This window comes from Salvelinus namaycush, chromosome 7 (assembly GCF_016432855.1).
Source record: "Salvelinus namaycush isolate Seneca chromosome 7, SaNama_1.0, whole genome shotgun sequence".
In the NCBI taxonomy this organism is placed as follows: Eukaryota; Metazoa; Chordata; class Actinopteri; order Salmoniformes; family Salmonidae; genus Salvelinus; species Salvelinus namaycush.
The window spans coordinates 50,317,713-50,333,547 of NC_052313.1; the positions used below are offsets into that span (position 1 = coordinate 50,317,713).

The 15,835-nt window shown below is 47.9% G+C and overlaps 1 protein-coding gene across 2 annotated transcripts in view; it reads left to right on the top strand.

Moving 5' to 3' along the window:
• The window catches only part of LOC120051378 (cohesin subunit SA-1-like), a 39,118-nt gene extending 23,306 nt beyond the window's left edge, over positions 1 to 15,812 (top strand). Inside the window, exons 7-26 of one of the 2 annotated variants that reach the window (XM_038998219.1) lie at positions 103 to 254; positions 1,621 to 1,694; positions 1,790 to 1,913; positions 2,137 to 2,315; positions 6,567 to 6,674; positions 6,785 to 7,017; positions 7,177 to 7,463; positions 7,593 to 7,867; positions 7,995 to 8,256; positions 9,575 to 9,749; positions 10,130 to 10,269; positions 10,869 to 10,970; positions 11,680 to 11,828; positions 12,293 to 12,421; positions 12,510 to 12,718; positions 13,315 to 13,492; positions 13,643 to 13,753; positions 13,833 to 13,947; positions 14,090 to 14,170; positions 14,293 to 14,316. In XM_038998219.1, the coding sequence (XP_038854147.1) occupies positions 103 to 254; positions 1,621 to 1,694; positions 1,790 to 1,913; positions 2,137 to 2,315; positions 6,567 to 6,674; positions 6,785 to 7,017; positions 7,177 to 7,463; positions 7,593 to 7,867; positions 7,995 to 8,256; positions 9,575 to 9,749; positions 10,130 to 10,269; positions 10,869 to 10,970; positions 11,680 to 11,828; positions 12,293 to 12,421; positions 12,510 to 12,718; positions 13,315 to 13,492; positions 13,643 to 13,753; positions 13,833 to 13,947; positions 14,090 to 14,170; positions 14,293 to 14,316 (3,107 nt within the window). Of the gene's footprint in view, positions 1 to 102; positions 255 to 1,620; positions 1,695 to 1,789; positions 1,914 to 2,136; positions 2,316 to 6,566; positions 6,675 to 6,784; positions 7,018 to 7,176; positions 7,464 to 7,592; positions 7,868 to 7,994; positions 8,257 to 9,574; positions 9,750 to 10,129; positions 10,270 to 10,868; positions 10,971 to 11,679; positions 11,829 to 12,292; positions 12,422 to 12,509; positions 12,719 to 13,314; positions 13,493 to 13,642; positions 13,754 to 13,832; positions 13,948 to 14,089; positions 14,171 to 14,292 lie in introns of both variants that reach the window. The other variant, XM_038998218.1, reaches the window with a different exon arrangement.
• The last annotated feature ends 23 nt before the right edge of the window (positions 15,813 to 15,835 follow it).

Here is a 15,835-nt window from a genome sequence, read left to right on the forward strand (position 1 = left end):
GCTCGGTGTAGATTACAAGATCTATCTATAAGTCTCTGTAATATATATTTGTGGTTCGTGAAGATCAGTTGTATTGTGGCCCGGTCTGTCCTCTCCCTCCAGCGATGAAGTTGATGACAGCGTTGGTGAACGTAGCGTTGAACCTCAGTATCCACCAGGACAACACCCAGAGACAGTATGAGGCTGAGAGGAACAAGATGGCCGGAAAACGAGCCAATGAGAAGCTAGAGCTGCTGCTGCAGAAGAGGAAGGAGGTATGTGATTGGTCTGCTGGTGGTTGGAGGAGGGGCTAGGATCCAACACCTGTCATTCCTCTGAAACAGACCACACACACACTCTGACCCCTTGACTGTCGTTCCTCTGAAACAGACCACACACACACTCTGACCTCCTGACTGTCGTTCCTCTGAAACAGACCACACACACTCTGACCCCTTGACTGTCGTTCCTCTGAAACATACCACACACACTCTGGCCCCTGACTGTCGTTCCTCTGAAACAGACCACACACACTCTGACCCCTTGACTGTCGTTCCTCTGAAACATACCACACACACTCTGGCCCCTGACTGTCGTTCCTCTGAAACAGACCACACACACTCTGACCCCCTGACTGTCGTTCCTCTGAAACAGACCACACACACTCTGACCCCCTGACTGTCATTCCTCTGAAACAGACCACACACACTCTGACCTCCTGACTGTCGTTCCTCTGAAACAGACCACACACACTCTGACCTCCTGACTGTCGTTCCTCTGAAACAGACCACACACACTCTGACCTCCTGACTGTCGTTCCTCTGAAACAGACCACACACACTCTGACCCCCTGACTGTCGTTCCTCTGAAACAGACCACACACACACTCTGACTGTCGTTCCTCTGAAACAGACCACACACACACCCTGACTGTCGTTCCTCTGAAACAGACCACACACACTCTGACTGTCGTTCCTCTGAAACAGACCACACACACCCTGACTGTCGTTCCTCTGAAACAGACCACACACACACTCTGACTGTCGTTCCTCTGAAACAGACCACACACACTCTGACTGTCGTTCCTCTGAAACAGACCACACACACTCTGACTGTCGTTCCTCTGAAACAGACCACACACACACTCTGACTGTCGTTCCTCTGAAACAGACCACACACACTCTGACTGTCGTTCCTCTGAAACAGACCACACACACACTCTGACTGTCGTTCCTCTGAAACAGACCACACACACACTCTGACTGTCGTTCCTCTGAAACAGACCACACACACTCTGACTGTCGTTCCTCTGAAACAGACCACACACACTCTGACTGTCGTTCCTCTGAAACAGACCACACACACACCCTGACTGTCGTTCCTCTGAAACAGACCACACACACTCTGACTGTCGTTCCTCTGAAACAGACCACACACACCCTGACTGTCGTTCCTCTGAAACAGACCACACACACCCTGACTGTCGTTCCTCTGAAACAGACCACACACACTCTGACTGTCGTTCCTCTGAAACAGACCACACACACCCTGACTGTCGTTCCTCTGAAACAGACCACACACACCCTGACTGTCGTTCCTCTGAAACAGACCACACACACCCTGACTGTCGTTCCTCCACAGCTCCAGGAGAACCAGGATGAGATTGAGAACATGATGAACTCTATCTTCAAAGGAATCTTTGTCCACCGCTACAGGTACACACACACACACACACACACACACACACACACACACACACACACACACACAGTAATGAAAGCAGTGATGATGACGTTGGGGTGTGTTTCAGGGATGCTATAGCTGAGATCAGAGCTATCTGTATTGAGGAGATTGGAGTTTGGATGAAGATGTACTCTGACGCCTTCCTCAACGACAGCTACCTGAAATATGTAGGATGGACCTTACACGACCGGGTAGGAGCGCGCGCGCACACACACACACACACACACACACACACACACACACACACACACACACACACACACACACACACACAGGGGCATGCACATAGACACTTACACTCTCTGTCTCCTCTGTCTGTCTCTCTCTCTGTGTCTCCTCTCTCTGTCTCTCTGTCTCCTCTCTCTCTCTCTCTCTCTCTCTCTGTGTCTCGTCTGTCTCTCTCTCTGTGCGTAGCAAGGCGAGGTACGTCTGAAGTGTTTGAAGGCCCTCCAGAACCTGTACACCAACAGAGAGCTGTTTCCCAAACTGGAGCTGTTCACCAACCGCTTCAAGGACCGCATCGTGTCCATGACTCTGGATAAGGAGTATGACGTGGCTGTGGAGGCTATTAGACTGATCACGCTCATCCTGCAGTACGTATCAACACACACACACACGTTTACATATCAACACAAACACACACACGTTTACATATCAACACAAACACACACACGTTTACATATCAACACAAACACACACACGTTTACATATCAACACAAACACACACACGTTTACATATCAACACAAACACACACACGTTTACATATCAACACAAACACACACACGTTTACATATCAACACACACACACACACGTTTACATATCAACACACACACACACACGTTTACATATCAACACACACACACACACACACACGTTTACATATCAACACACACACACACACGTTTACACATCAACACAAACACACACACGTTTACACATCAACACAAACACACACACGTTTACACATCAACACAAACACACACACGTTTACACATCAACACAAACACACACACGTTTACACATCAACACAAACACACACACGTTTACACATCAACACAAACACACACACGTTTACACATCAACACAAACACACACACGTTTACACATCAACACAAACACACACACGTTTACACATCAACACAAACACACACACGTTTACACATCAACACAAACACACACACGTTTACACATCAACACAAACACACACACGTTTACACATCAACACAAACACACACACGTTTACACATCAACACAAACACACACACGTTTACACATCAACACAAACACACACACGTTTACACATCAACACAAACACACACACGTTTACACATCAACACAAACACACACACGTTTACACATCAACACAAACACACACACGTTTACACATCAACACAAACACACACACGTTTACACATCAACACAAACACACACACGTTTACACATCAACACAAACACACACACGTTTACACATCAACACAAACACACACACGTTTACACATCAACACAAACACACACACGTTTACACATCAACACAAACACACACACGTTTACACATCAACACACACACACACGTTTACACATCAACACACACACACACACAGGTTTACGTATCAACACACACACACACACACGTTTACGTATCAACACACACACACACACACGTTTACGTATCAACACACACACACACACACGTTTACGTATCAACACACACACACACACGTTTACGTATCAACACACACACACACACGTTTACGTATCAACACACACACACACACGTTTACGTATCAACACACACACACACACGTTTACACATCAACACACACACACACACGTTTACACATCAACACAAACACACACACGTTTACACATCAACACAAACACACACACGTTTACACATCAACACCAACACACACACGTTTACACCAACACCAACACACACACGTTTACACATCAACACAAACACACACACACGTTTACGTATCAACACAAACACACACACGTTTACGTATCAACACAAACACACACACGTTTACGTATCAACACACGTTTACGTATCAACACACACACACACACGTTTACATATCAACACACACACGTTTACACATCAACACAAACACACACACGTTTACACATCAACACAAACACACACACGTTTACACATCAACACAAACACACACACGTTTACACATCAACACAAACACACACACGTTTACACATCAACACAAACACACACACGTTTACACATCAACACCAACACACACACGTTTACACATCAACACCAACACACACACGTTTACCGTAATTTCCGGACTATAAGCCGCTACTTTTTTCCCACGCTATGAACCTCGCGCTTTATACAATGACGCGGCTAATTTATGGATTTTTCCCGCTTTCACAAATTCATGCCGCCAAAAAACTGAGCACCGTCACATAATGTGACGCAAATCGAGCGCGCTCAAACTTGCCATCATTCTGATTACGGTAGTCATTTTGTCACCCTCATCATAGCAAAGACACAGAGAAATGCATATGATGCAGCTTTCAAGTTGAAGGCGATCGATCTGGCTGTTGGAAAAGGAAATAGAGCTGCTGCACGGGAGCTTGGCCTTAATGAGTCTATGATAAGACGTTGGAAACAGCAGCATGAGCAACTGACTCAGTGCAGAAAGACAACAAAAGCTTTCAGAGGGAAGAAAAGCAGATGGCCCGAACTAGAAAATGAGCTTGAAGACTGGGTCAACACACAGAGAGCAGACGGCCGAGGTGTTTCAACTGTGCAGATCCGACTGAAAGCCAAAACAATCGCCACCGCAATGAAGTTTGAGGATTTTAGAGGTGGACCATCGTGGTGTCTAAGATTTATGAGACGTAAAGGCCTGTCCATCAGGGTACGGACGAGTCTGTCAGCAGCTCCCTCCCGACTACGAGGAAAAAGTTTCAAACTTCCGTAAATTCACTGATGCAAAGATAGCGGAGCATTCCATCGGCCCGCACGACATCATAAATATGGACGAGGTTCCTCTGACGTTTGACCTGCCTCTCACTCGGACTGTCAACAGGAAAGGCGAATCATCCATCACGCTGAAAACAACTGGGCATGAAAAAACGCACTCCACCTGTGTTCTGAGCTGCACGGCATCGGGAGAAAAGCTTCCACCGATGTTGATTTTCAAACGCATGACGATGCCAAAAGAAAAATTCCCGAGAGGAATTGTTGTGAAAGTCAACAAGAAAGGATGGATGACAGAAGGCCTAATGCATGAATGGCATACGGAGTGTTACGGCAAGCGACCGGGAGGATTCTTTCACAAGAACAAGGCATTGCTCGTGTTGGACAGCATGAGGGCCCACATAACAGATTCTGTGAAAGAAGCCATCAAGAGGACAAACTCAATTCCAGCTGTGATTCCTGGGGGCACAACAAAGTATTTGCAGCCACTCGACATCAGTGTAAATCGTGCATTTAAGGTGGCGCTCCGTGTTCAGTGGGAGGCTTGGATGACAAGTGGGGAGAAATCCTTCACTAAAACGGGCCGCATGCGAAGAGCAACTTATGGTCAAGTCTGCCAGTGGGTCCTGACAGCGTGGAGCATTGTCAAAAGATCCACTATCATCAACGGGTTTCGAAAGGCTGGACTGCTGCGTGTTGAAGAGGGCAGCATGAGCTCAGCGGGGAATTTGCCTCCGGATGAAAGTGACGAGAGCGACAATGAAAACGATCCAACATCGGATGAAGCAATTCTGAGGCTATTCAACTCCGACACCGAAGGAGATGACTTCAGTGGTTTCAGTGCACAGGAGGAGGAAGATAGTGACCAATGACTTTCTTGGTAGGATACTGTTTACTGCTATTTTTATTTTTTTTGTTATAAGCCGTGTTTCGTTAAAGCCTATTTATTTTTGTTACAAGCCGTGTTTCGTTTAAAAGCCTATTTATTTTTGTTACAAGCCGTGTTTCGTTTAAAGGCTGTGTAAAGTTCATTTGTTTCAATGTACCGGTAGGCACCTGCGGCTTATAGACACGTGCGGCTTATTTATGTACAAAATACATATTTTTTAAAATTCAGTGGGTGCGGCTTATATTCAGGTGCGCTTAATAGTCCAGCAATTACGGTACACATCAACACCAACACACACACGTTTACACATCAACACCAACACACACACGTTTACACATCAACACCAACACACACACGTTTACACATCAACACCAACACACACACGTTTACACATCAACACCAACACACACACGTTTACACATCAACACCAACACACACACGTTTACACATCAACACCAACACACACACGTTTACACATCAACACCAACACACACACGTTTACACATCAACACCAACACACACACGTTTACACATCAACACAAACACACACACGTTTACACATCAACACAAACACACACACGTTTACACATCAACACAAACACACACACGTTTACACATCAACACAAACACACACACGTTTACACATCAACACACACACGTTTACACATCAACACACACACGTTTACACATCAACACACACACGTTTACACATCAACACACACACGTTTACACATCAACACAAACACGTTTACACATCAACACACACACGTTTACACATCAACACACACACGTTTACACGTCAACACAAACACACACACGTTTACACGTCAACACAAACACACACACGTTTACACGTAAACACACACACGTTTACACGTCAACACAAACACACACACGTTTACACGTCAACACACACTCGTATAATGAGACCCTGTGTGCTTATTGTAACGGTTTGGGATTGGCTGCGGCGTTTAATGTAACTATTTGTGATTGGTTGTTCTAGGGGCAGCGAGGATGCGTTGTCCAATGAGGACTGCGAGAATGTCTACCACCTGGTTTACTCCGCCCACAGACCTGTCGCCGTGGCAGCAGGAGAGTTTCTGCACAGGAAGTGAGTCTGCCTGCCTGTCTGAGTGTTGGAATCCAACCGATAAATCCATTCCGCGATTTATTATTGGCCGATTATCGACCTTTTCCAGCAACATTCCACTTTGTGTGCAGGTTGTTCAGCAGACATGACCCCCAGGCAGAGGAGGAGTTGGCTAAGAGGAGAGGGAGGAGCAGCCCCAACGGCAACCTCCTCCGCATGCTGGTGCTGTTCTTCTTGGAGAGTGAGCTTCATGAACATGCAGCCTATCTGGTGGACTCTCTGTGGGAGAGTTCTCAGGAGCTGCTGAAGGACTGGGAGTGTATGACTGAATTACTGCTGGAGGAGCCTGTACAAGGAGAGGAGGGTGAGAACCACACGTCTCTAGATCTTTACCATAACTCACTGGGTGTCTGTTTATGTCGCAGTAGTTGTTTATCGCAGTATCTGTTTATATCGCGTATCTGTTTATAAAGAGTTGATTGGCGGTCAGACGGTGATCTCTCTCTCCTCTATCTCATCACAGTGCTGTCAGACAGACAGGAGAATTCCCTGATAGAGTTGATGGTGTGCACCATCCGGCAGGCAGCAGAGGCTCACCCACCCGTCGGCAGGGGCACTGGGAAGCGGGTTCTCACGGCGAAGGAGAGGAAGACTCAGATCGACGACAAGAACAAACTGACAGAACACTTCATCATGGCCCTGCCCATGCTCCTGTCCAAGTACCAGGCCGACTCTGAGAAGGTGGCTAACCTGCTACAGATCCCCATGTTCTTTGACCTGGATGTGTACAGCGCTGGGCGTATGGAGAAGGTAGGAGTGTGAGTGAGACAGAACGTTGTGTGCGTGCAAGAGGCCTAGTTAACATTTTTGTGTGTGAAGTTTTCTTTATGGTGACTGTACGGTAGTTACTGACCTTCCCTCCCTCCCTCCTTCTCCCAGCACCTAGATGCCTTACTGAAGCAGATCCGCCTGGTGGTAGAGAAACACATTGAGACAGACGTGCTGGAGGCCTGCAGTAAGACCTACAGTATCCTGTGTTCTGAAGAGTACACCATCATGAACAGAGTGGACATCGCCCGCTCGCAACTCATCGACGAGATGACGGACCGCTTCACACACTCCGTAGAAGACCTGCTGCAAGAGGCCGAGGAGGCCGACGATGACGACATCTACAACGTTCTGTCTACCCTAAAGAGACTCACGGCCTTCCACAAGTAAGACCGTCCTTCCTCTGTCTCATTTCAAGTAGGACCCTCGCTCCTTCTCTCCGTCCCTCTCAGTAAGTCATGAATATAAAGGTCCTCCCTAGACTGACTGGTGTGTGTGTGTGTGTGTTCCCAGTGCTCATGACCTGACGCGGTGGGACCTGTTTGGTAGCTGCTACAGGTTGTTGAAGGCTGGTATTGAGCAAGGGGCCATGCCAGAGCAGATCGCTGTCCAGGCCCTGCAATGTTCCCACTACTCCATACTGTGGCAGCTGGTGAAGATCACAGAGGGAACTCCTAGTAAGGAGGACCTGGTGGCTCTGAGGAGAGTGGTGAAGTCCTTCCTGGCTGTCTGTCAGCAGTGTCTGTCCAATGTCAACACACCTGTCAAAGAACAGGTACGAACCAGTTTGCACCTGTCGGACCAGTCTCACTCCAGTTCAATAAACCAGTCTCACTCCAGTTCAGTTCAATAAACCAGACTCACTCCAGTTACACCTGTTAGACCAGTCTCACTCCAGTTACACCTGTTAGACCAGTCTCACTCCAGTTACACCTGTTAGACTAGTCTCACTCCAGTTACACCTGTTAGACTAGTCTCACTCCAGTTACACCTGTTAGACTAGTCTCACTCCAGTTACACCTGTTAGACTAGTTTCACTCCAGTTAGACCAGTCTCACTCCAGTTATACCTGTTAGACCAGTCTCACTCCAGTTACACCTGTTAGACTAGTCTCACTCCAGTTACACCTGTTAGACTAGTCTCACTCCAGTTAGACCTGTTAGACTAGTCTCACTCCAGTTAGACCTGTTAGACCAGTCTCACTCCAGTTACACCTGTTAGACCAGTCTCACTCCAGTTACACCTGTTAGACTAGTCTCACTCCAGTTAGATCTGTTAGACTAGTCTCACTCCAGTTAGATCTGTTAGACTAGTCTCACTCCAGTTACACCTGTTAGACTAGTCTCACTCCAGTTACACCTGTTAGACTAGTCTCACTCCAGTTACACCTGTTAGACCAGTCTCACTCCAGTTACACCTGTTAGACTAGTCTCACTCCAGTTACACCTGTTAGACTAGTCTCACTCCAGTTACACCTGTTAGACTAGTCTCACTCCAGTTACACCTGTTAGACTAGTCTCACTCCAGTTACACCTGTTAGACTAGTCTCACTCCAGTTACACCTGTTAGACTAGTCTCACTCCAGTTACACCTGTTAGACTAGTTTCACTCCAGTTACACCTGTTAGACTAGTCTCACTCCAGTTACACCTGTTAGACTAGTCTCACTCCAGTTACACCTGTTAGACTAGTCTCACTCCAGTTACACCTGTTAGACTAGTCTCACTCCAGTTACACCTGTTAGACCAGTCTCACTCCAGTTACACCTGTTAGACCAGTCTCACTCCAGTTACACCTGTTAGACCAGTCTCACTCCAGTTACACCTGTTAGACCAGTCTCACTCCAGTTTAAATTGATGATAAGAGCAGTGTGTGTCCTTTCCCTGCTACCCCAGTCTCAAACCAGTTTACACCTACCTGTTCAACCAGTCTTTTTCAAGTTCAGTAAACCAGTCTCAAACCAGTTTAAACTCCAGTTTACACTCCAGTTTACACCTCTTCGACTAGTCTCACTCCAGTTTAAACTTATGATGATGATGGTGGTGATGATGAAGAAGGGTGTTAATGATGATGTGTTCCCTCCCTGTACAACAGGCCTTCATGTTGTTGTGTGACCTGCTGATGGTCTTCAGTCACCAGTTGGTCTCTGGGGGCAGAGAAGGCCTGGAGGCCCTGGTGTTCAACCCAGACAGCACCTTACAGAACGAGCTGCTCACCTTCATCCTGGACCACGTCTTTATAGACCAGGACGATGAGAACCAGAGCATGGGTTAGACACACACACACACAGAGACACACACACAGGTGGCCTAGCGGTTAGGAGCGTTGGGCCAGTATCCGAAAGGTCGCTGGTTCAGATCCCGAGCCGACTTGGTTGAAAAATCAACCAGTGTGCCGTTGAGCAAGGCACTTAACCCTCAATGCTCCAGGGTTGCTTTCAATAATGGCTGATTCCTGGCCGTTGCCCCGCTCTCTGAGGATGTCTCAGGAGAGTTGGGATATGCAGAAAAACACATTTCCAATTCAAACATTGTAAGCACCCACCTATATTATTATTATTACTATTATTATTATTATTATTACACACACACACACATTCTACGCACGCAGACACACACAGACCACTAAGTATGTATGTTCTGTGTCCAGAAGGCGATGAGGAGGATGAAGCCAATAAGATAGAAGCTCTTCACAAGAGGAGAAACCTGCTAGCAGCCTTCAGCAAACTCATCATCTATGACATCGTGGACATGCCCGCTGCAGCAGACATCTTCAAACACTACATGAAGGTGCTAACCTGGTGTCATCTGTCTATCTGACAGTTCAATGAAACATGACAATAGTTGTTTCTGTCCCTGATCCCTGTATGCTTTCATTTCATGTCTGATAGTCACATCGTCATGCTAGTCTCCTGTATCCTCAACCAAAGATCTGACTGGTTTCTCTCTGTCTTTCTCTGTCTCTCTCTCTGTCTCTCTCTCTGTCTCTCTCTCTCTCTCTCTCTCTCTGTCTCTCTCTCTGTCTCTCTCTCTGTCTCTCTCTCTGTCTCTGTCTCTGTCTCTCTCTCTGTCTCTGTCTCTCTCTCTGTCTCTGTCTCTCTCTCTCTCTGTCTCTCTCTCTCTCTCTCTCTCTCTCTGTCTCTCTCTCTGTCTCTCTCTGTCTCTGTCTCTCTCTCTGTCTCTGTCTCTCTCTCTGTCTCTGTCTCTCTCTCTGTCTCTCTCTGTCTCTCTCTCTGTCTCTCTCTCTGTCTCTCTCTCTGTCTCTCTCTCTGTCTCTCTCTGTCTCTCTGTCTGTCTGTCTGTCTCTCTTTCTGTCTCTCTGTCTGTCTGTCTCTCTTTCTGTCTCTCTGTCTGTCTGTCTCTCTTTCTGTCTCTCTCTCTGTCTCCAGTATTATAATGACTATGGTGATATCATCAAGGAGACTCTCAGTAAGACCAGACAGAGTGATAAGATCCTCTGTGCCAAGACCCTCATCCTCAGTCTGCAACAGGTACTGAAACACCCGCACCACACACCGCACACACTGACACACCAGCACCACACACTGACACACCCGCACCACACACCGCACACACTGACACACCAGCACCACACACTGACACACCCGCACCACACACCGCACACACTGACACACCCGCACCACACACCGCACACACTGACACACCCGCACCACACACTGACACACCCGCACCACACACCGCACACACTGACACACCAGCACCACACACCGCACACACTGACACACCCGCACCACACACTGACACACCCGCACCACACACCGCACACACTGACACACCAGCACCACACACCGCACACACTGACACACCCGCACCACACACTGACACACCCGCACCACACACCGCACACACTGACACACCAGCACCACACACCGCACACACTGACACACCCGCACCATACACTGACACACCCGCACCACACACTGCACACACTGACACACCAGCACCACACACTGACACACCCGCACCACACACTGACACACCCGCACCACACACGCACCACACGCACGCACGCACCACACACACACACACACACCCGCACCATACACACACCCGCACCACACACACACACACCCGCACCACACACACACACCTGACACACCCGCACCACACACCGCACACACTGACACACCCGCACCACACACACTGACACACACACTCACTGTTCACTGTGTGTTGTAGCTGTTCAACGAGCTTCTTCAGGACCAGGGTCCTACTCTGGACAGAACGTCGTCTCACGTCAGCGGCATCAAGGAGTTGGCCCGGCGCTTCGCCCTCACCTTCGGCCTGGACCAGATCAAAACCAGAGAGGCTGTCGCTACACTGCACAAGTAAAACCCAACACACACACAGACCCAACACACACAGACAGATTGTTAGAAAGCTGATCAACTCATGTTTTCTTTGGTTTTATTCGTTAACCTCCAAGAATTGACCCAGTTTCGTCATGAGCTGATTGTCTCTCTCTCTTCCTCTCACCTCTCTCCCCCCTCGTCCCACTCTTCCTCTCACCTCTCTCCCCCCTCGTCCCACTCTTCCTCTCACCTCTCTCCCCCCTCGTCCCACTCTTCCTCTCACCTCTCTCCCCCCTCGTCCCACTCTTCCTCTCACCTCTCTCCCCCCTCGTCCCACTCTTCCTCTCACCTCTCTCCCCCCTCGTCCCACTCTTCCTCTCACCTCTCTCCCCCCTCGTCCCACTCTTCCTCTCACCTCTCTCCCCCCTCGTCCCACTCTTCCTCTCACCTCTCTCCCCCCTCGTCCCACTCTTCCTCTCACCTCTCTCCCCCCTCCACAGGGATGGTATAGAGTTTGCCTTTAAGTACCAGAACCCCCATGGTGCAGAGTTCCCTCCTCCTAACCTGGCCTTCCTAGAGGTCCTCTCAGAGTTCTCCTCCAAACTGCTGCGACAGGACAAGAAGACTGTGTAAGTACCTGCCCTGTGTGTGTGTGTCTGTCAAATTATTATGGCACAATAAGCAGACTGTGTGTGTAACCCGTCTCTCTCCTCCCAGTCACTCGTATCTGGAGAAGTTCATGTCAGAGTCGATGTCGGAGCGTCGTGAGGACGTGTGGCTGCCGTTAATCTCCTACCGGAACAGTCTGCTAACAGGAGGAGAGGATGGGGACCGGATGTCGGTAACGTCAGGCGCCAGCAGCAAGACCAGCTCCATCCGCAGCAAGAAGGGACGGACGCCAATACACAAGAGTAAACGCATCGAGGGTGGGTCTATCTCAGAGACATACATTGAGTGTACAAAACATTAGGAACACCTTCCTAATATTGAACAGTCTCAATTCGTCAGGGCATGGACTCTACAAGGTGTCGAAAGCGTTCCACTGGGATGCTGGCCCATGTTGACTCCAATGCTTCTCACAGTTGTCTTGTTGGCTGGATGTCCTTTGGTTGGTGGACCGTTCTTGATACACAGTGTAAAAATGTAAAAAACAGCAGCGTTGCAGTTCTTGATACACTGAAACCAGTGAGCCTGACACCTACTACCGTACCCTGTTCAAAGGCACCTAAATCTTTTGTCTCGCCCATTCACCCTCTGAATGGCACGTGTACACAATCCATGTCTCATTTGTCTCAAATCCTTCTTTAACCTCTCCTCCCCTTCATCTACACTGATTGATGGGGATTTAACAAGTGACATCAATAAGGGATCATAGCTTTCACCTGGATTCACCAGGTCAGTCTGTCATGGAAAGAGCAGGTGTTCCTAATGTTTTGTACACTCCCTGTATAAATACAAGTACCTACAGATGTTGCTAAAATGTGTGTTTTTATCTGTCTCTCTCTCTCTGTCGGCCCACTAGAGGAGAGTAGTGTGGAGGCCTCCTGGCTTCGTGGTAATGACAGCCTCCAGACACCGGGGGCGCTAACCACCCCTCAGCTCACCTCCACCGTCCTCAGAGAAAACCCACGGCAGGCGGCGGACACACACCTACCTGACCACGACTCTGAACCTGGCTCAGAGAACGACTATGTACACAAGTAAGTGTGTGTGTGTGTGTGTGTGTGTGTGTGTGTGTGTGTGTGTGTGTGTGTGTGTGTGTGTGTGTGTGTGTGTGTGTGTGTGTGTGTGTGTGTGTGTGTGTACGCACGTGCACTGTCTGTGTGTGTGTGTAACCCTCTCCTCTGCAGTCCCCAGATGCAGATGTCTTGGCTAGGCCAACAGAAGATGGAGGACAGCAGGAAGGATAGAACAGCCATGAACTACATGAAGGCCCGCAACCAGACTGTCAGACAAACTGTGTACGTGTTTGTGTGTGTGTCTAGTGTGTGTGTCTAGTGTGTGTATTTACTGACCCCCCCCCCACCTCTCTCTCTCTAGTCGTGGTCTGATGGAGGATGACGCGGAGCCAATCTTTGAGGACGTCATGATGTCATCGCGAGGTCAACTGGAGGACATGAACGAGGAGTTCGAAGACACCATGGTCATCGACCTGGTCAGTGACATCACTTCCTGTCGCTGTGACATCACTTCCTGTCTGTCGTGTTTGATTCTGTCGTTTCGATCGTCAATTCTGTTGTGTAATTCGGCCAGTCTATATCGCATCATTCGTTGATTCTCGCGTTCTATCGTTCCAGCCTCCCTCCAGGAACAGGCGTGAGAGGGCGGAGCTCAGACCAGACTTCTTTGACTCAGCAGCAATGATCGAGGACGAGTCGGTAAGGCGAACAAACACACACTCAGCCTTGCAGTGGTAAACCAGTGTGACCCTAAGATATCTAAAACATGATCCATGATGATATCTGTCATTTAACGACATCTCTTTTGTCCGTTATCTCAGGGTTTCACCATGCCCATGTTCTGATCCAGTGTTCCCAGTCCTTCCTGAAAGGGGGAGGGGCCTTCGACAGGATGAGCTGTCAATCAAACATCAGACTGTCTGTCAGAACTTTTATCACACACACTTGAACACCCAGACGAACTCTGATCAGCTAGTTGACGGCCTTGTGTGTGTGGAGTGGATCTGTTGGGATCTACCCTGAAGCTCCAGGGATCCACTCACTGGCCGGCCGAAGGATCCCACTCAACCCTGAGGACAAAATATCGTACAGCGTATCTATCGTACATAGAGAAGATCTTTTATCGTTCAGTGGACGTGTGGGTGTGTTGGGTACAAACCGGACAAAATATCGTACAAAACATTGTTCCACATTTCTTTAAAAATATTGTAAACTTTCAGCCCTTCCTGTTTGTTCCCACTGACTTGTTTTAACTTCCTGTTATTGTTAGCGTTCTGGCTAATCTCTCCGCTAGCTCTGTGGTACTCATGGCCCTGTGCGCCCGGCCCCATGCCACACAGTTGTATGGTTGTTTCGTTCCACTTCCGACGTCATGTATAGACCCCCCCCCCCCCCCCCCAGATGGAACTTGATATTTAATGTGATAAATCTTTACTCTTTCATTTGTTATCTTTACTCTCTCACTCCTGTCTCATCTCTCTTTACTCTCTCTTCCCTTTCGATAGTGTTGAGAATATCCTGTATTTGGTTTTATTGGCAAATGCACCAAACAGCAACCAATGGGACCAGAACTAGAAGAGTTCTCATTGGCCATACAAGAGGCTGTGACGTCATAGCCAAATCCCAAGCCCCTCCCCCTCAGAGCTTCACAGACACACCCACGGTGGAATCGCGGCTTTTTAAAAACGTTTTAAAAATAAATATATTTTGAATTTCAGTAGCTTTAGTACAAAGTTTTAAATGAAGTGAGTTTTTAATTTTTTTTGTCCGATTTATTTGTTTGTACAGTTATCTTTCTGAAAAAGTATCTTGTTTGTTGCCAAACGGTTGCCTAAATGCTTATATCTGATTAGTCCCTACTGCTCAGGCTGTTGCCATGGATACCCAGCCTGTTAAGCGCCATATAAGGGTGTGTCCAGTGCGACCGTAGATGTTGTGCAGGCTCAATAGTCTAAAGTGACTTCCTCTCCATCTGCACTGATGAGGAAGACCTGGACAGGTAACAGCTAATATCCAGTAGCCTTCTACCATATTCATTTCAGCTGTCCTCTCTTTTCAGATCAGTGCATATGAAGGTGGAGACCAGCAGAGAATACCCCTCTAGTCTTATGATGTGGCTGTAGTTACACATAACAGTTGATTGGTTGTCTTATCACTTTGACCCACCCCTATTGTTCTTCTACTGGCTGGTTAAGCTGCCCTTCTGTAAATATCAGAGATGATTGGTTCTTTCTGTAGCGATGGCATCACCTGCCCTTTAACCTTCTAAAATACTGTGTTTTTTTTCTTCCTGTGAACTTGTTGATCTTATCTTTTTTAAATAAATAAAATCTGTAATCTATTTCTGGATTGTGTGTTTTGCTG